The 20,877-nt window shown below is 46.7% G+C and overlaps 1 protein-coding gene across 1 annotated transcript; it reads left to right on the top strand.

Moving 5' to 3' along the window:
* Window positions 1-7,091: 7,091 nt before the first annotated feature.
* On the top strand, window positions 7,092-9,875 carry LOC138472310 (transcription factor HES-5-like). Its single transcript, XM_069610435.1, has 3 exons — window positions 7,092-7,220; window positions 7,441-7,621; window positions 8,510-9,875. The coding sequence occupies exons 1-3, from the start codon at window positions 7,158-7,160 to the stop codon at window positions 8,728-8,730; spliced, it is 465 nt and encodes a 154-aa protein (XP_069466536.1). The 5' UTR covers window positions 7,092-7,157; the 3' UTR covers window positions 8,731-9,875.
* The last annotated feature ends 11,002 nt before the right edge of the window (window positions 9,876-20,877 follow it).

Genomic DNA, 20,877 nt, shown 5'->3' with positions numbered 1-20,877 from the left:
CAAACATTCCTACAGACTAAAAAAATGGGTACTTTCCCATGTCTTAATTGCACCAATTGCAATAATGTAATTAAGGGAAACACCATCTCTCATCCATCGACTGGCAGGAAGATAAAGATCAGAAGCTTCGCCACCTGTTTAACAGCAGGCGTCATATATGCTTTGAAATGCCCGTGTGGTAAATTGTACATTGGACAGACCACGAGGTCCCTAAAAGAACGAATTTCAGAGCATAAGTCCACCATCCGGTGCCTAAACCAGAAATCACCGGTAGCCAGACATTTTATGGAAGCAAAACACAACATCAGCCAATTGAGATTTCAGGTCGTTGAAGTTGTTAGCAAACCACAGCGAGGTGGCAACTATACAAGACTGTTGTCACAAAGAGAAAAATTCTGGATATATCTTCTAGACACTAAATATCCAAGGGGACTCAATGAGGAAACATCCCTTAACTGCTTTATCTGAACATTTTTTAACAGTCTAGATATTTCTGTCCTGTAGACCCTGCACCCTCTAGTATACACCAACATATTCACTTAGTCTTGGGACATGGTTTGTCAGCAACGATCCAATAAATACCCACCTGATATTTGATATATGAGATGATCAGTAACGTAATGGCTCCCGATTGAACAATAGCCATCTGTTGCACAAATAGCACCAACTATGGGGACGCTACCATTTAAGTAGAGTATCTACGTTATGTTACACAGTATGTACATAGTTGAGATCCTTGACATAAGATGTAACCTACAATGGTATCCCCTAAGGCTAAACATTGAGTATGTTACGTACAACTATCCCCTAAGGCTAAACATTGAGTATGTTACGTACAACTTAGAATGTGAGGACACCTGGTACTCGTAACCAGATGGTTCAGCTAATCACAAAGAATGTGAGGACACCTGGTAGATTTTTTATCAGATGTTTCAGCGAAGTGTAATAAAGAAATGAATGTTCATGGGGACTCACCTATACTCGAATGCCTTAGTAATGCCACATTGCTTAGCACCATCACGTAAAAAACCACTTGAGAAAATTATTCTGATTTCTATATTTGATCACTTTAGGTGAAACATAGATTTCTCAAAAACATGCTATTGGCATCATCTTCCTGTTTCAGTTGTTCGATGATGCTACTCTGAATCGTTTACATGCTACTACATTTACTTACCAGTGTTACCCAGACTGCCTAAGATGGCCGCCACATTCTGTTACGATTGGGTTAGTCCCTCCTTGATGTCTCTTCACTGAATCTAGCCCGCCAAATACCAGACTGTTTCTACACGGTCCCTGGTTTCCATGGAGATCGTGTTAACAACGAGCAGAGCATTGCCGATTCAATAGAACATCGCGATGGAATAGGTACGCGTTCCTTTAACTTTCTGCACACTCGACTCACGCGATCTATGTTTTACCAAGTTCTGCAGGCTTACTTACAATCCACTGTCTTTCTACAGACAACGGCTGGCTTTAGGACTCCGCCGATCCACTCTCACCTGCTCCCCCTGAGATGTTACACGTGTCCCAGAGACTACCACAGCATTGAATCGTGCCGCAGAGAGGTATTTTGGCATATCCCGACCAATGCATTTTTGGTTTTCACACTTGTATAGTTACATCGAATCACACACGGTGACCTGTACGTGATTACTATTTCATACAGGTCACACTGAGAGTGTCGGAACACCAACCGGCATCAGGAAAATATTTACATCGAGAACTTGGTTTCTCTAGTATGTAACCTTTTGACGCACTTCTCACTGTGGGTGGCTTCTCAGCCACAACATTAGACCTCTATAGGTTAGTGCACTTTACTTAGAAAATGCTTTTCCTTGTCAAAACAACTTCGCTGGGTGAGTAGCCCGCGTCAATCATACTCAATTAAATTGTCCTCCTCTGGGCAATCATGTCTGCTAACCCCCATGTACCACCTGTAGAACTGCTTTATCGTATTAGATTCCCATTAGAGGTGCTAGGGAATGCACTAGACTGATATTTTTTGGAGTTGCTTTCAACTAAAAATATGGCAACCCTGGGTGTACTAAACTGAATATGTGCAATGTAGACCACAATATGTGTATATATTCAATCTGATTGTAGTTATGAAACTTTGTTTTATTGATCAATGAAGCCTATGTAGACATATACTTTCGTTTGATTAATTGATTTCTTTTTGATCTTTATTTCTATGTGTACAATGACTAGACAGTAGATCCACAAAGGCTTCTGAAGAAGAGGAATCTCCTCGAAACGCGTCAAGCCATAGAAAGTGGAATCTCAATCAATCATCTTTACGTTGACATTATAATGTTGTTCTGTTTTTCCTGCCTTGACTACACATTGTTTTATGTATTAATAAATAGGTGCTCACTCCACTTTTGAACACCTAAGAAACCAAAACGATTGTTCTTATGTTTTAAGTTAAAAGTCTCGACAAATCATTCTTCTATAGAAAGCCTAAAAACAAATATTTGAATTTTACCTTAAAATATCTACGCCCCTGTTGCGTAGCCTTAGAGTGTGCAGGGGACGGGAGGACTCAAACCTTGGGTCCTCTTCCTTTGTTCTTATTTCCCCCTGCCAACCCACCGAAACACGCAGCTAACAACAAATGTCCTATCTTCCTGAGTTCCCAGAAGTGTCCTGATAAAAGCGGTACCTCACATGTGTGGGTGCACATACCTGGGCGCAAAGGGAAAAGGCTAAACCACTGGTACCCCCCAAGTCTTTTGGCAGAGCAGATTTTGCGAGATTTTGCTCTTGTGGACAACTGACAGATTTGGGCCTACGGTGTCAAAGCCACCAAGGAAAACAGGGAACACCATGCATTTCCGAAGAGAAGACACCCGTGGGAATCCACTGAGGTCTGACTTGCACGAAACGCCCCAGAATGTATTACCCACAATCCCCAACAATGTCCGAAATTTGGCAAAAAACCCCACAATTTTCAGACATTTCCCCCTGCCAAGACACCAAAACCCGCTGCCAACAACTCATGTCCTACCTTCCCGCATTTCCACAGCTGTCCCAACGAAAACGGTACCTCACATGTGTGGGTGGACCTACCTAGGCGCAAAGGGAAAAGGCTACACCACTGTTAACCACAAATCTTTCGGCAGAGCAGATTTTGCGGGATATTGCTCTTGTGGACAACCTACAGATTTGGGCCTAGGGTGTCGAAGCAACCAAGGAAAAAAGGGAACCCCATGCATCTCTGAAAAGAAGACGCCCGTGGGAATCCATAGAGGTCTGACTTGCGCGAATCGCCCGAGAAGATATCACCCACAATCCCCGGCAAAGATCAAAATTTGGAGAAAAAAACACAATTTTCAGACATTTCCCCCTGCCAACCCACCGAAAAACGCAGCTAACAACAAATGTCCTATGTTTCTGCGTTCCCAGAAGTGTCCCGATAAAAACGGTACCTCCCATGTGTGGGTGCATATACCTGGGCGCAAAGGGAAAAGGCTAAACCACTGGTACCCCCCAAGTCTTTTGCAGAGCAGATTTAGCGAGATTTTGCTCTTGTGGACAACTCACAGATTTGGGCCTACGGTGTCAAAGCCACCAAGGAAAACAGGGAACCCCATGCATCTCTGAAAAGAAGACGCCAATGGGCATCCATAGAGATCTGACTTGCGCGAATCGCCCGAGAATATATCACCCACAATCCCTGGCAAATATCGAAATTTGGTGAAAAAAACACAATTTCAGACGTTTCCCCCTGCCAACCCTCCAAAACACGCCACCAACAACACATGTTCTGCCTTCCCGTTTTCCCACAGGTGTCCCTATGAAAACGGTACCTCACATGTGTGGGTGCACCTACCTGTGCGCAAAGGGAAAAGGCTAAACCACTGGTAACCCCAAGTCTTTCGGCAAAGCAGATTTTGTGGGGTTTTGCTCTTGTGAACAACCTACAGATTTAGGCCATGGGTGTCGCAGCCACCAAGGAAAACAAGGAACGCCATGCATTTCCGAAAAGAAGACACCTGTGGGACTCCACAGAGGTCTGACTTGGATGAATCGTCTTACAATTTATTAAGCACACGCTGCGGCAAAAACTACTGAAACATGCTGCCAACAACACATGTCCTACCTTCCCACATTCCCAAAAGGTGTCTGGATGAAAACAGTACCTCACATGTGTGGGTGCACCTACATGGGTGGAAAAGAAAAAGTGTCGACCGTCCACAAGTCCAACAGCAGTCCCAGGGAGCCCTGTCAGGGTACCCGTCCATTACCCAAGGGAAATTCTGTAATGCTGCCTAGCCAGAGGATGGTCAGGGGTGATGTCCCTGCCTTGGGTGACTGTCCCTCGTGTTGGTTGACCGTCCACAATTCCAGAAGCGGTTTCAGGGAGTCTCAGCAGGCTCCCCATCCTTTCCTAGAGGGAGAAGGTGTAACGCAACCCAGCCAGAGCTCAAGGACTGTAAAGCAGCCCAGCCTGGAGCTCTGGCTGGGCTGCGTTACAGTTTCTACCTCTGGGAATGGTCGGGGACCCTGCCGGGGCTCCCTGGAACCACTGCTGGGCTTGGGTATGGTCAAACCACATGGGAGACAGCAGCCCAAGGCCAGGGACATCACCCCGACCATCCTGGAGCGCTGGCTCGGCTGTGTTACAAAATTGAATTCCAGGAAGGGAAGGGGATATTCTGTAATGCAACCGAGCCAGAGCTCAGGGATTTGATGGGGGTGATGGCCCGGTCCTTGGGTGGCTGTCTCAAATTGTGGGTCGAACGTCCCGAAGTCCAGAGGCAGTTCCAGCAGGGTCGCCATTCTTCCCCGGAGGGAAAAGCTGTAGCCCAGCCCAGCCAGAGCTCCAGGCTGGGCTTCGGGATGTTCAACCCGCATGGGTGTCAGCCGCCCAAGGCCTGGGATATGACCCCATACCACACTGGAGCTTTGGCTGGGTTACGTTACAGCATCTCCCTCTGGGAATGGATGGGGACCCTGCCGAGGCTCCCTGGGACTGCTGGTCCACTTGGGGATGGTCAACCCACATGGGAGACAGCTGTCCAAGCCCAGGGACATTTCCTCTGACTTTCATGGCGCTCTAGCTGGCCTGCGTTACAGCTTCTTCCTCTGGGAAAGGACAGAGACCCTGCCAGGGCTCCCTGGGGATGCTGCTGCTCTTGGGGATGGTCAACCCACATGGGAGACAGCCACCAAAGGCCAGGGACATCACCCCTTCCCATTCTGGAGCACTGGCTGGGCTGTGTTACAGAATTACCCCATGGGAGGGAAGGGGACCCTGCCAGGGGCTCCCTGGCTCTGCCACTGTGCTTGGAGACGGTACACCCACACGGGAAACGGATGCCCACAGTCGGGGACATCACCTACAACCGTCCTGGAGTTCTTGCTGGGCTGTGTTACAGCTTTTCCCCACCAGGGATCTCTCGCAAAAAATGGCATCTGCCGCGGCCCCTGCTATTGTCCATGCTTTTGGCAGCAGGGCCTGGAGCTGGAGTCTCTCAGAGGATCCCACAATGTCAGACTATTCATCCTATTGAATGAGGCTGCAATAGAAGTGTGCCACAGCAGGGCCCCCTTGCCCAGGGGTGGGGGGAGTTCTGAGTCACCCTTGGTGGGGGCGCCATCTGCACAGCCGTCTCCAGCAACAGGGAGGGATTCGTTTGACTTTCAGAGCCGTCCGCTTCCTCAAAGCACTCCCATGTCCTTTAGAAGCACTTCTCAGCAGGGCCGTGGCATGTTAATCGAGTGGTGCCCTCGCCACCACACAGCAGGGCAGCCTTGTGATATGACAAACGCCCCCCAAAAACCTCTGGGAATGCAGACAAGACACAAAGCACAATATCCCCTCGTGAGTGGGAGCTGCCCCTCCCCCACACGAAATTAATGAGCACATTGCGTCATATCTCCATATCCGAGCCTGAGAGACGTCACCTGGGTTCCCCAGTATGGGTCCATGTCACCACAATATCCAGGTGCTAATGGAGGCCTCTGCAGTGATCACGGGCTGTGCACACCTTTTGCAACTGCATCTGGCGATAGGGTTACAGGTCATTGTATAGTTGAGGCGGGAACATGTGCAATGACATTTTCCTCGTTTGACGTCGCAGAGTCCCTGGCAGGAGGACGGAACTTACGGGTGAGGTGAGGAGCAACTGCGTCATTCGGCTGCGTTCCAATAAAACCTAGGACCTGCAGCTGCTTAACTCAAATATCAGAGTTCCATTCGTGCAACAATATCTGGAAAATGCACAATCAGGCCTACGCGCGTGCAGACATGTGTCTTCACATGCTTAAAGCTTGTGTGCCCATTTTCTGTATATTGTCTTCATCTATTTCTAACAAAGAAACGTTTAACTTTTTGTGAGAAGGGTTTTATTATTAAATGTCTGACACTTCCACATTCTTTTGATATCCTCGAGCATAAACAGGTGTACACAATCAGTGTGTGGCACATCCCTGCTCCTGGGTATATGTGCACCCCCCCTCCCTCCCTCCCCACACACACACTTCATCCACCTAATCTTTGTGGCACACGGTGTTTATCTGGTGGCAGGTGCCCGGGGCTCCTCAGACACACGCCTGATTCAGAGGTCGAAGTGGGCGGGAGCGGTCGGGAGCGGTGCTCCCATACTTTTTATTTTTAAGTTTCACCCTTCCTATACTTTTATTTTAAAAAGAAACTGTTCTGGAATGGTTTAGTTTTAAAATAAAAGTGTAGGAAGAAGTTGAAGCTTGCACTTCAGTGCACTGCACTCACATTCCAATAAATAGCAATGTGTTTGTTTGGGGGTTTGGTTTGTGTGTGGAAGGGGGCGCAGGGATGGGGTTTTTGGGGAGCTGGGAAGACCAGTAGGGAACATAGTTCCACTACTTCTTTTCGTACACTTCGATCACACGCCTGATTACTTATCACTTTAGAGGGGCGGGTCTTTCCCACACTCGGGTCCATTGTGTCGGGTCCCAGATGCTCCCCTGCCTCTCGCCCTGTAATGGGACACACTTCTATTGTTTCTGCTGCTCTCTGATTGGCTGCTGAGTGTGGGAACCTCTCCCCAGCCTCAGCCCCACACATTTCCCTACAGCTGAGGGGGATAAATAGGGCTGGAGGGAGGGAGCTCTTCAGATCACTGCAGCCTCACTACAGAGAAGCAGCCCTTCACCCCAGGCTGGGCAGGATGGCGCCTTTCTGCACCTTGGAGCACTATGGGCAGGAGCTCGAGGGCAGAGGCATTAGAAAGGTAAGAGGCAGGAAAATAACGATAGATAATATGACTGCTGAAATAGAATCTGCAAATATACGCATATATATATACATGCAACAACATTGTTATAAATGCAGCGTAATTTGCAAGATATTACGTTAACGTTAAATTCGAACTTGTTGAAGAGTTTTCCAAATATCCGCCATCGCTCCGCGTGTGACGCATTTAGTAACAGGCACACCTTCTGTTTCTGCAGTTGAGGAAACCGGCGGTTGAGAAGATGAGGAGAGAGAGGATCAACAGCAGCATTGAGCAGCTGAGGATGTTACTGCAGAGAGAGTTTGGGGACCAGGAGCTTCCGCCCAAAGCAGAGAAAGCGGATATCCTGGAAATGGCCGTGAGAGTACTAGCCCAGCGCGTGCAGACAGCAGCACCAGGTGAGAGGTCTGAAAGGGAATGGGTAACATTGCATGTGGGGGGAGAGGGTCAGGGGGTGTCGAGGGGCTGCATATATGGGGCCTTGTGAAACAATCTCAACATGCAACTGTGGCTGTGTGCCTCTGGAAACCTAGTTTTGCACTTTTTTTTAACACTAATTAAACTTCTATTTATTGCGGGGCGTGTGTTTCTTGACACCCTTTGATATCGAGCTTCTAATCCCTATAACGCCACCCTCTTGCCTCTGTCTCTCTTCCCCTCCACCTCCCAAACTATGAATCGTTCCCCACTTTCATCATTTGTCTTCCTCCATCCCTCTGCTATCACCTATCCCTCCTACGAGCCATCATTCCACGCTCCTTCCGCCATCCACACGTGTTTGCGTTGCTCCTCCCCTTACCCAGTTCTCCCACCTTTTGCTTCCCTGCTTTACCCCCTTCCGCTTTCCATTCACCCCTTAAGCCTCTGCTCTGGCCTACCTGTCCCCGCGCACATTTCCAGAATCATTTGTTCCTATCGCACCCGAGGAAAACCCCGCTCAAAATGAAAGACATTTTTAAGCATTCATAATGCCTTAATCATTTCTAAGCGGTTTACTCCACGATTTGAGTATAATAAATGAACTGCCTGTAGAAGTTAAATGTAATCACTGTTTGGGAACAGTATTGTAAACATTATGGCTGCTTGTTATTAAGTGCTTCCGAAATGTTTAGCAAGCTTTTCTCTTTGTCTAGGGAAGGAAAATGTTGAAAGGGATCAAGCCGGGCAATGATCATTTTATTTTACATTTTTGTTAATGCCTTGTTCTTCAAAATACATGTTATCCTGTTTATTCAGACGATGTCAAATGGGCAAAACATTAATGTCCTTCTTCTATTTCCTTTCAGCAATGGCTGTCAGTGAAGGTTACTCCAGATGCCTCCAGGACTCTCTGCACTTCCTCTCCCTCCATGGAGCCCCCATGGAGACCCAGGTGAAGCTGCTGAGCGCCCTCCATAGACCTGCGGCTGCTGCAGAGGCTGTGTGTCCTTCTCGGCCTCCGTCCTGCCCGAGCAGCACTAAAGAGCCCGCCCAGGACAGCCCCAGAGCCCCGTGGAGACCCTGGTAATGCCGGGGCTGCGGCCATGGACTTTTCTTCTGACACTGGAGGAAGCTGGGACTTGTTCAGAGGCCTCGGGCCTCTCTGAGTGGAGAATATTCCTTCTCATGTCTGTACCCGGCTGTGCTGTGCCCGGGGCGAGTTTACTGACCTTCCAGGAGGGCAGTGAGGAGGGGCGTTATATCCCTGTGGGATGGACACTCTGCAATATTATATCCTCATAGGATGGACATTGTGTCAGTCAGTAGATCCTTGTAGGGTGGACAAAGTGTAAATATCATTTTGTTTTAAGATGGTAATAGGTGCAGAAAAGTATTTTTGCTTTAGAGGCTGATCAACACATTTTTATAAGGTTATAAACTGTATACACTGCAATCTTAAAGTGTCATTGCATGGTCTGAAGTTTATAACGTTTTCTTCAATTTAAGAAATTGATTGAAATGTGCAATGTACAAATATACATATAATTAATACATGATGATCAGTTATTTATTAATCTGAGTTCTTAGGGGTCATGACCTTGTTTATATATCAGTTTTGATATGCAGTATTTTCAATGAAAATGTACCCAAAAATCCCTGCCTTCTGTGAAGGCAAAGTGTGTTCCTGGTATGTTGGAGATATGTGAATTATCTCTGAACATGTATGTGACAATGTGCACATGTATTCTGTATTCTCAAAGTGTATCATTCATTGTTGAAGGATGAAAATGAGAAACCATTATCCCCAGTGTCGAGTCTTCATTATAGAAGCAATGTTAGCACCATGTGTGTGAGTTATACATTGGTGTGTTATCTTTTGTAAAGGTGTTCAGTGTGGGGGACCCCCTGCCAGGGATGTGTATCTCAGTGACTGAGAGTGGGCCTGTCCCGCTTTTGCTCCAATGTCTGTAGGGCTGGGATTATCCCAGGAGCTCATTGAGGTATTGAATAAAATGCAGGATTAAGTTCATGTGATGGAGACATTCTCTGCATCAGGTCCAGGAATGCCCGCTTCATCCTCTTATCCCAGATGTGTGACATGTCTGTGACATTGTGCTGCTCTCATGTGATTCTTCCCTGTTCCCTGTAGAGGAAGGAAAGTGTTACACACTTGGGAAATGTGCAACTGTGCAGAAATGACACATTTCAATAAAGAGAAATGTACAATAATAAGGTGTTCCTGATCTTTTCTGATTGTGATGTATGGACGCTGTACACCAGGGCAGAAGTCCTGCCGCTGTGGGACTGGATGCATGGGTTATATGGGGCGATGCAGTCTCTTGCACTCACTACTCACATGAACGCCACCTTTACATTGGGCACAGCTAGTGGCGTCTCGGCAGAGAGGCCAAAGAGTGAATGTGCACATTCAGTGATTAACCACGACAAACCAAATAGAAGATTACCCTCTGTCGCATAATTGAGTTAAGCAGCTGTTCTAATGGCAGTACCTATTGGCGGAGATGATGGGAGCACAACACACCTCTGGGGATGAGCCGAGTGCATCAATCCTGCAGAGGAGGGTCTAGAGTGGGAATCACAGACCAATGCTTGGCATATACTCCATATTAGGGCAGATCCTAACCCTGAGCACAGCAAAACTACAAGAAGCCCCAACAAAACAATTCAACCATTTCCCCTTTAGTGACCACTTTCCCACATGGGGGGCAACGGTACAGCCCCACCAATGCATAAAAGTGGCACCACCTCCACCCAAATAACTATTGCAGTCTATCTGAGTATGGAGCAAAATAAATAAGCTCTTCTGCAGCAGCCTCCACTAAATAACACAAACACCCCTCCCAGAGAGCAGTATTTATACAGGAGTCAGACAGGATTTCTCCCTGAATACAGAACAGCAGACCATATAGGCTATATGACGTTAGAGTGCTTTCATACTTCACCCAATCACCACCGTAGAAGTTTCAGGGAACCTGCACCTATCCATGGAGCGGGGTACTGTGCTCCCACCAGGGGTATCGGGACCTTAGTCCCCTGGACCTTAGACACCAGAAGACAAGTACAGCCACAAAACCTCCAAAGGAAACATACTTGCTTATTTTGCAGACTTCCAAAAAGCCATTTGACTGAGTCTGACAAAGGATTAGGGGCCTACCCTGCCATAGGATTTAACCTGTTCAGACTGTACCCAGATTCTGGGTAAGTATGATTCCAACATACAGTACATTCTCTTATATGGAAACGAGTTGTGGGGCCCCACTTCTCACCAAAGAACCATCCATCAGAAAACGTGCAGCCACTGCTTTGCCAACATGCACTTAAGATCCTTAGAAAGACACCCAGCAACACACACATAGCAGCACTGGGGAGGAACCCCCTACTACTAGACATACATATGCAATCCATGTAGCAGTGGAGACATCTCAAAGTAAGACATGTTAGATCCTAAGACTTGAAAGCAAATACTGAAGCAAAAACTGACGAAGCAAAATAGACACAAACCCCAAACTACTGAAGAGAGGCTACAACCTGGCAGAGTATTTACTGCCCATCAAGAACATCAACACAGACACACAATGACCAGATACAAGGTGAGTGATGACAGACTGGAGTTTGAAACTGACTGACATGGAAAACATGGAGGCCTGAGGAAGAACAGATTGTAACAACTACAACATGAAACTTTTCAAAGCTAAAACCCCAAATCTCCTCCATTTCGCCAAATACGAAGATACTAGAAGGCGCTATTTTGGAGACACTGAGAAGATGACATAAAACTCAAAACTAAAAGACAAACAGAAAATGCAGATTCTCTTGGGTGGAAATTATGAGTTGGTAGAAAAAGCAGCAGAATGCCCAGAAGCATGTCACAACATAAGGGTTATGTCATGACATGCTGTTATTTATACACTAACCACGCAGGAGTGTCGGACAGACACTCAGCAGACATTGAGAAATTAATCAAGTGTATAGACAATATACACCTAAATCAGACACTGTCACTCTGTTTGTGAATGATATTCACATAATTTCAGCTTTGGCAATGCTTGTTCTGTTTGATCATGTCAGTAAAGCATTGCTGCATTGTACTGTACTTAATTCTGTGATCCAGGTAGAACTCACGGAACTCACATCTTACATCTGTGCATCTGGAGGGGTCAGTGTGGAGCCACCCCCAGGGCTGTCACGTGACACTGTGTTTCACATGCACTGGACGGTAATAGAGGCACATGCCGAGCTGGCAGGCCCTCGATTACAGTGTGCGAGGAGTTTCCAATACACAGCTGGGGTTATGTACCCAGACTTCCGTGATACAAGTGTGAAAGTGTGTTTTACATCCAGCCTGGAGAGCTGGCGCGCTCCCTCGTCTCCCCAGGGCCCCCTAAAACAGATGTCAATTACCACTGAATTTTAGCACCAAAGAGTCTGGGGCTGCTTTGATGTGTCTCGGAGCTTCCAGCTGTGTGACTGGCGCTCTAGGGGGTGCATTCTAGCCGCTGATGTCTCCAAATAGACAGCCGCCTGAGAGCTCCATGCCAGGGCTCCTTAGATTTTGTAATTTTGAGTAGCAAAACGTTTGAAGGTTATAGCACAGTACCGGCACTGTAAAATCACACGAGTGAGGATAGATTTAAGCAAAGGAGACGTTACTGCAAACTCCCCGAGTTGTGGGAAACATGAGCACAGACATTGGGGCCGACTTTATATTTTTAGTACGGGTACAGCATTATTTTTTTTACTTTGCATATACTGATTCTTTAATCCAAATGACTGTGTTTTACTATTTGATTTTCAACTATGGGTGGAAATAATTAAAATTGAAACAAAAGGCCCGTTTGCCTAAAAGTGCAAACAGAAGGTGTCCTCTCTGTAAGTTCGGATTCAAAACAAATTACCCCCATACTATTTTTGATACACGTCTTTCTACATTGATGTACACATTGTCAAATTGGTTTATCATGTGACTTTTGCACTTTTACAGTCATCGGTAGAAAATGGAGCATTGCTTTAGGTTTTAAAATCCAAACATTAACACATATATGTACCAACTTGAGCTGGGAAGAAATGTGATCTAATAGCTACATTTCAGGCCAGTCTCAAATTCCAGCTTCACCACATAACCAAAATGTTTGTTCCTTGGCAAAATATTCAATCTCCATGAGCCTTCCCTATCAGGTGCCCCTAGAAGGGATCAGTTTGCAGTGTAACTTATTCCAAAATAGCCTCACTCATGGTTAAAATGAACAGTGTTGCTCCATTTACTATAATAACCCTTGACATTCACCATAAAAAGTTGTTTGCAAATGTTCGAGTCTCCCTAAGGATATTGTTATGTTATGTTATTTGGCATTTGTATAGCGCCTTATGTATCATTGGTATGATCTCAAAGCGCTGGTAGGTTGAACGCCCTTGGGAACCGCAGTTCAAGTCAGTTGAGAGAGAGAGAGAGTCGTAAAGTGCGTGGGCGCACCAGGTATGTGTGCAGCTGGTGTGCTTGTTGCATGATAGCTGCTTCTTAGCAGTAGGTGTGGTGCTGAGGAGATCAGTTGAATGTATTCAGTCTGGAGGGTGGACATCCAGACTGAGTTATGGCTACGTTAGGCCTGAGGAGACGCCTAAGCTAGCCGGTGTGTGCTAGCTAGCTGTGTTTTATTAGGATGATGGGTAGTTTGATGAGTCATGTTAGTATGAGAACAGCTTTACCAAATGTGTCATAGTACTGCTGTGTTCTAGTTGAATGGTGGTGTATAGGAGAGAGTAAGCGTAGTAGTGTGATATTGTGGTAATCAGTAAAGTGTATGCGACAAGGCACACTCAATGATGTTGGGAATACCTTCTAAATTCAGCTTTTAACATAGTGACACTATTAGGGCACAGTCAATGACGTTGGGAATACCATCTTAATTCAACTCTAGTACAGTGATGCTATTAGGGCATACTTCTAAGTTCAGCTTTAACATAGTGACGCTATTAGGGCACACTTTCCAAGTTCAGCTTTTTAAAATAATTAGTTTATTTATTAATAAGCACACAGGAGAGCATATACATTAACATTGCTTGTAGCTTCCCACAACATGTAAGGCACAATATCCCCTCCTCCCGCCCCTTTTGTTCCCCAGTGGGCATTGTTCACGCTATTAGGGCACACTTTCTAGATTCAACTTTAAACAGTGACGCTGTTAGGGCACACTTTCTAAGTTCAACTTTAACACAGTGACACTATTGGGGCACACTTGCCAAGTTCAACTTTAACACAGTGACGCTATTAGGGTGCGGATAACCGTTGGACCTTAGTATGTGACTGTATGATGTAACACAGTAAGACTTTTTGGGTAAAAGTGGTAGGGCTTTCTTGTCGGTGCTGGTTGATGGCAGTCTACTGGCTTCTTGTTTCTCCTGTGGATACCTGCAGATACGATCTGGGGCCGTCCTTTGCCTCTGGGTCCTTAGTCTTGGAGCTGCCGGGCAGAGGGCTGCCCTGGGAGGGCCAGTTCAGACCAGATGGGAGGACCAATAACAGGACGGGGGGTGGGTCGGGAGGTGGGAGGGCAAGGAATCAGGAAGAGTGCGCGGGGAGGGATCGGAAGCAAAGGGTCTTGGTCTGGGTCTCTGGCCAAGGCAAGAGCCCACAATTCACGTAGCTACAGCCACCAAACACTCACCGTGCTCAGAGATGGAAAAGGGCACAACGGAGTGGGGGCGGGCTGGAAGGCATGGAAAGGAAGGGGAGCTGGAGCTCGGAACAAGGGCTGGGGGGCACACATGATTGTAGGGGCAACAAAAATCGAGGCCCAGGAGGCCCAGGCACATGTGTACTCACCTGCATCGCCATCCAAAAAACAGGCGAGCAGGGAGCAGTGCTGGAATACAGCATTTGCAAGACGACCAGTGAACCAATCATAACAGAGTGGGGGTGGGCTGAGAGGCGGGAGGGAGGGATGGAAGGAAGGGGGGCTGGAGCTCGGAACAAGGGCTGGGAGGCACACATGATTGTGGGGAGAACAAAAATCGAGGCCCAGGAGGCCCAGGCACATGTGTACTCACCTGCATCGCCATCCAAAAAACAGGCAAGCAGGGAGCAGTGCTGGAATACAGCATTTGCAAGACGACCAGGGAACCAATCATAACAGAGTGGGGGCGGGCTGGGTGGCGGGAGGGAGGGATTTGAAGGAAGGGGAGCTGGAACTCGGACAAGGGCTGGGGGGCACACATGATTGTGGGGAAAACAAACATCGAGGCCCAGGAGGCCCAGGCACATTTGCACTCACCTGGATCGCCATCCAAAACACATGCGAGCAGGGAGCAGTGCCGGAATACAGCATTTGCAAGACGACCAGTGAACCAATCACAACAGAGTGGGGGCAGGCTGGGAGGTGGGAGGGAGGGATTTGAAGGAAGGGGAGCTGGAACAAGGGCACACATGATTATGGGGACAACTAAAATCGAGGCCCTGGAGGCCCAGGCACATGTGAACTCATCTGCATCTCCATCCAAAAACAAAACGTCCTGATGCGCCCGCCTACCATTGTAACTTGTTATTAAGACACACAACATAGGCCTTGCGCGGTACTACGCACGCGCCAACAACGAGACACTGATCCCGGTCTCTGCAGCTCGCACCAGGTAAACATACTGCACTCTGCTTCGGCTTTCTTCTCGGCCCCCTTTGGGTTTTTGTTACTTTTCGGAATAAGTAATTGGTGGCTCTTCCATTCTAACATGCCCCAATTCTCTATTTTTTTAATGACGGTTAAACGTGATTTTTTCTTAAAATTACCGGTCAAGATGCAAATATACTTTTGCATTGTTTTCACAATGCACCCTGACTTTGTAGGATTGCAGAGCTCTTTTCTACTCAGGTTTCTACCTGGAACCGACACAAACTGCTGTCCTTCCAATCAGGCTGGACACCCACACCGCTGCCATGCCGACTTGCGGATAATCCTGTGTTTCTCCATTTACTTCAGAAAACCAGACATAATGTCCATCCATTTATTGACATAGACGAGTTATCTAATATTGACATTTGTGACTAAAAGCACACCCCCACCTGACTACTGCAGGTTTTTTGGTGCATCATTTTGAACACCAGATGCTCGCCATTACGGACCACCGTCCTCAGCCCGAGCGCACCTAAAACACTGACTAGCGCTACGTAGACATGTTTTCTTTTGTATCTAGACCTCAGCCAAATACCATGGTGGCACACCCACTCATTGTATCTTGTTTATATTGTTTTTAGATTATGTTCTGAACAGCAATCTACCGACCATTATCCATTCACTTTTGCGTTTCTAACAACACAACCAGTCCTGATGATAGTTTGGGTTTTCTCTCTGAACCATGTTACTGAACAACTCCTTTACAGAACTACAACTTCCCGAACTTGAAACACTCAATACAGTGTCGACAAGTCTTGCTACGAGTCATGCATTCAGTCCCGACTCATGCAATATTCTAAATGCATCGGGCACTGTGAAAAGTTTTGAATAGGTTTCCATGTTCACACACAAATGTCTTTGATTGTTTTCCTATCATGCTTCAATGTATATTTTTTTGTACACCAGACTGTTATATTTTCATGTGCCTGTTCTGTTTTGATGTTAGTACTTCTTAACCAGAATAAAAACCAGAATAAATGTGTTTTTTTAAAAATATTTTGTACCCTACTAGTGTGATCTAATGTTTTCCCACTAGACGCTAGATACATGTCAATCTCTGCTTAGCGCTTGAAAGGAGAGGTATCTCTGACTCACTTCCTTGTTTTCATTGTTACACCCTCACGAGTCATTCCCCCCATTACCAAAAAAGAGGGTACCATAGACTTTTTGGTTTTTGCCTACTTCACGGCATGCAGGAAGTAGCCACAGTGTACTGGGAGTCATTGCTGAAGCACACTGAAGCTGAGATTAAACCAGTGCTGGGGGCCACATTGATCAGCCCTCGCAGAGGAGAGCAGGCGTCATGCTTCATTCTCCCAGCCAGGCCAAGAAAACACAGTGAGAGTGCGTGCACTGCGTGGGAGTGGTGGTGAATGGGAATTGTAGCAAGAAGGAGCGGGTGTCTGGTTGTTGAGGGGGTCTAAGGTGAAAGGGGAGTGAATGGAATAGAAGGCGACAGCAGATGGGATGGGAAGATCGGCAGACAGATGTTATCACACTATTGTTCGTACTGTTGTTTTGCTATGGGTTTTTACAGTTGTATAGATCAAACATGCATATATGATGAATAAAAGCTACATACCTTTTATTCTTAAGGCATGATTAAATTGGATTCACATCTCAGGCTCTTGCTCAGAGGTCTGCAGTGAACAGATTTCCTTTTTCATGCTATGTCAATAGTTTTTCTTCCTCTTCCCTTTTCTTCTTCTATCTCTCCAACTCACACTTCTCAATGTCCTTCTGTCTCCCTCAATATCCCTTCTTCTCATTGCTCCTTTGCTCGCTCTATATGTCACTCCCCATCCTCACTAATGGGTGAGCTGCACTATGGTTGAAACAAATACTAATAGAAGTGGGAGCCAGGGGTTTGTTAAGTCTGGGCAGCCCTTTCGGAACGGCTCACAACCATGCCATAAGAAGGGGACCTGTTGGGGTTACAGTAAGAAAGTCGGCTCCAGGTCCTCTTGCAAGTTTAAACATGCATGTGCCTTCTGTGGGGTTGCCGGGCAACCGGAGGTCCACTGTATCAAACGAACAAAAGAAAAAGAGCATAAGTAGGGGGCAGGGTCTCGCATGAGGCATGGGGGGTCATGCCCACACCGGTGCAAGTGGACCTATTGCAGGTTTGGGCTAATGAGTACCCAAAAGTTGACGCTGCTGGGCTATTGGTAAATTGAATTTCGTGTATTTTCCGGATTCTGGTGCAAGGTTTGTCTGTCCCTGAGATTCCAAAGAACCAGTTATCCTCCCCATGGCAGCCAGAGATAGTGACGGGCGAGGTGGAATACGAGGCTGTGTGCATCCACCGTTCTGGAAATCTTTTTGTTCCCCTTTGGGCACTGCACCAGAGAAGGAGGAAGGGAAGTTCTGGTTTATCCACAACTTGTCATTCCCAAGGGGGCTTCAGTAAGCGATGCCATTGATGAGAAGGCATGCTCAGGTAAGTAGGCCTCGATCGATGGCCGATCACGCAGTTACAATTGCTGGGGAAGGGGCACTGTTGGCGAAGGTGGACATTGAATCAGCATTCCTGTTCTTGCCACTGCACCAGTGCGGGAAAGTGCTGGTGCCTGAATTACCTGCAATTTTAGTGTCAATTTTCCCATAGCGGCAAACCCATAATGAGGCCCACTGATCTCCAATGACACGGCCTGGCGTAACACGTGTTTATAACTCAGTAAGATGGTCTCTATTAGAGTGGTAGACACCAATGTACCCGGATGTTGGAGATACTAGATATGGAAAGGGTATTTAAGTGGGAGAAGTGAGCCGGGTGGAACACACCTCCAATGGATGTCTGGAAAGACAGTGTTGAAGTATCTACTCAAGAGAAGAGGTTGTGAAGAAACAGGGAAGAGATTAAAACCACAATGTAAACATTGCGATTATGATTTGTAAAAAGTGTGGACAATTTGTACCAGCCTTGATGAAACCCCTTTTGGGGGGAAACACAATGCACGGGCACCAATGGGTTTGTGCCTGCAATTACAATTGTTTAAACAAAGTTTATGGACTGTCATTTGGAGAATATACACATTATGTTCCTGGAGCAGACACATAAGCCAGTTTTAAAAAGTGTTTCTGGTTCATATACATTTTCTGATAAATATAAAAATATAAAATGTCAATGTTTTAATTTGTTTGGAGTACTATGTCAACAGGACCCAGAGCATTGTATCCAAGAGCCTGTTTTTGTTTGTTTGCAACCAGTGGCAGATTTAAGGCAAAGGGCCCCGTGGGCAGCACCTGACAAAGGGCCAAAGGTGGGTCAGTCATGGAGGCGGAGCTCAGGGTGGGTGGAGTTAATTGTGGTCACGAGTGCACAATGGCAAGCTTTACAGACAAAAGGATTTTTTTTTTACAAAGTTGTCATTATTACAGTTCACATTGTTCACTATTTATGTTCCTTCTGATCACTTGTGATGCAGGACAGGATTCCTAATGGGTAGACTTCATTACACCAAATCTTGCTATTGCTCGTCACAGGCAGCCCTGACCATGTGAGGGTGAGCCTTCAATCCAGAGAGAGACAGGCAAATACATTTTAAAAAAAACAAGCATTGGCAATGGCATCAGTTTGGGCGTTCATGTAGGTTCGGGAAAGGCACTTGCCAGCCACTGCACTCTCGTAGTGTTATTAACTGGCCATTGATGGTAGCAGGTGCAAAATGATGCGAGTACCCGGGCATCTAATACCAGTGTCTGGCAAATGCCAAATACGTATACACAAAGCCAAAACTGTTGGCTTTGCCAATGCTTGTTTTTAACAGCACTTCAGTCAAGAACACATAATACTTTTAAATCGAGTGTCTGGAGGCAGATCTGGTTTAGACATTTTTATTACACCAGTAGTGTGTTTACTGGCTGCTCCAATTAATTCACTAACTCTCATAAAACAGCTTTGAATAGCACAGGCACACACTTCCAGTGAAATGTTTGATGGTGGTATGGCTTACATAAAGTGAGCTGAAAGAGTTCCCACAATAACCTTTTTAAAAATGCAGGTGTCGACAGCCAGCTGAGGCCCATTCCCATTTTGGGAACACTGCTGGGTGTTGCCTTTCACGTTATTTATAGCAATACGCTGCAAGCCAATGTGAAGCAATGACTAAAAGCCAGTGACCTTATCACACACCCTCTTCTGGGCTGTGTCTTTATTTCTTAAAAGTTCATTTGGCCATGGGACATTTAATAAAAGTGTCAAGCTGTCCATATCAGGTGTGAAATGCTGAACAGGTCCTGGCCTTTAGGCTCACTTTATATTGTGTTATGGTACTTGTAGGCCTGCGTTTATAATGTGAACAAACTACAAGTAAGGAACAAACATGCAACATGAAGTGCTTAAAGGAGGAAGGGCTGCCAAGCGTGACTTGTGAGCTTTTCGGTGAGTGGTTTCATCAGCATCTGCTTCTTGCTAGTGATGCCAGGTGGGAACATTAGGCAACGGTATTACAGCATTAGTAGCTTATGTGGGATTTTGTATTAATGTTTTATAGTCAGCAGGTACATGATGCTACTTCACGTTCAGATCACTGTTGTGGCAAAACAAGGTCATATGTAGGTGCCCCGGGCACATGGTGGCACACAGGAACAGGACATTTGGGTCAGTGTGTGATGCCCAGAAGTCCCTTTTAAGTTGTCTTCTGAGCCCCCTTTGCACCCCCATCTCTCGCCCCTGCTATTGGCCATGCTTTTGGCATCAGGGCCTGGAGCTGGAGCCTCTCAGAGGTTCCCACACTGTCAGACTATTCATCCTATTGAAAGAGGCTGCAATAGAAGTGTGCCACAGCAGGGCCTCCTTGCCCAGAGGTGGGGGGAGTTCTGAGCCACCCTTGAGGGGGCGCCATCTGCACAGCCGTCTCCGGCAAAAGGGAGGGATTCGTGTGACTTTCAGAGCCGTCCGCTTCCTCAAAGCACTCCCATGTCCTTTAGAAGCACTTCTCAGCAGGGCCGTGGCATGTTAATCGAGTGGTGCCCTCGCCACCAGAGAGCAGGGGAGCTGGTGATATGACAAACGCCCCCCAAAACCTCTGGAAATCCAACCAAGACACAAAGCACAATATCCACTCGTGATTAGGAGCTGCCCCTCCCCCACAGGAAATTAATCAGCACATTTCGTCATATCTCCATATCCGAGCGTGAGAGACGTCACCTGGGTTCCCCATTATGGGCCCATGATGTCACCACAATATCCAGGTGCTAATGGAGGCCTGTGCAGTGATCATGGGCTGTGCACACCTGTTGCAACTGCATCTGGCGGTAGGGTTACAGGTCATTGTATAGTTGAAATGGCATTTTCCTCGTTTGACGTCACAAAGTCCCTGACAGGAGGACGAAACTTCAGGGTGAGGTGAGGAGTAACTGCATCATTCGGCTGCGTTCCAATAAAACCTAGGATCTGCACGTGCTTAACTCAACACCAGAGTTCCATTCGTGCAACAATATCTGGAAAGTGCACAATCAGCACCACACGCGTGCAGGCACATGCCTCACATGTTTAAAGCGTGTGTGTGACCCATTTTCTATAGATTGCCTTCATCAATTTCTAACAA

The sequence above is a fragment of the Ambystoma mexicanum genome, chromosome 8, assembly GCF_040938575.1.
Source record: "Ambystoma mexicanum isolate Mex_15411 chromosome 8, UKY_AmexF1_1, whole genome shotgun sequence".
Taxonomy (NCBI): Eukaryota; Metazoa; Chordata; class Amphibia; order Caudata; family Ambystomatidae; genus Ambystoma; species Ambystoma mexicanum.
The sequence above is the reverse complement of the archived record's forward strand: the minus strand, read 5'-3'. Positions and strand labels throughout refer to the sequence as shown.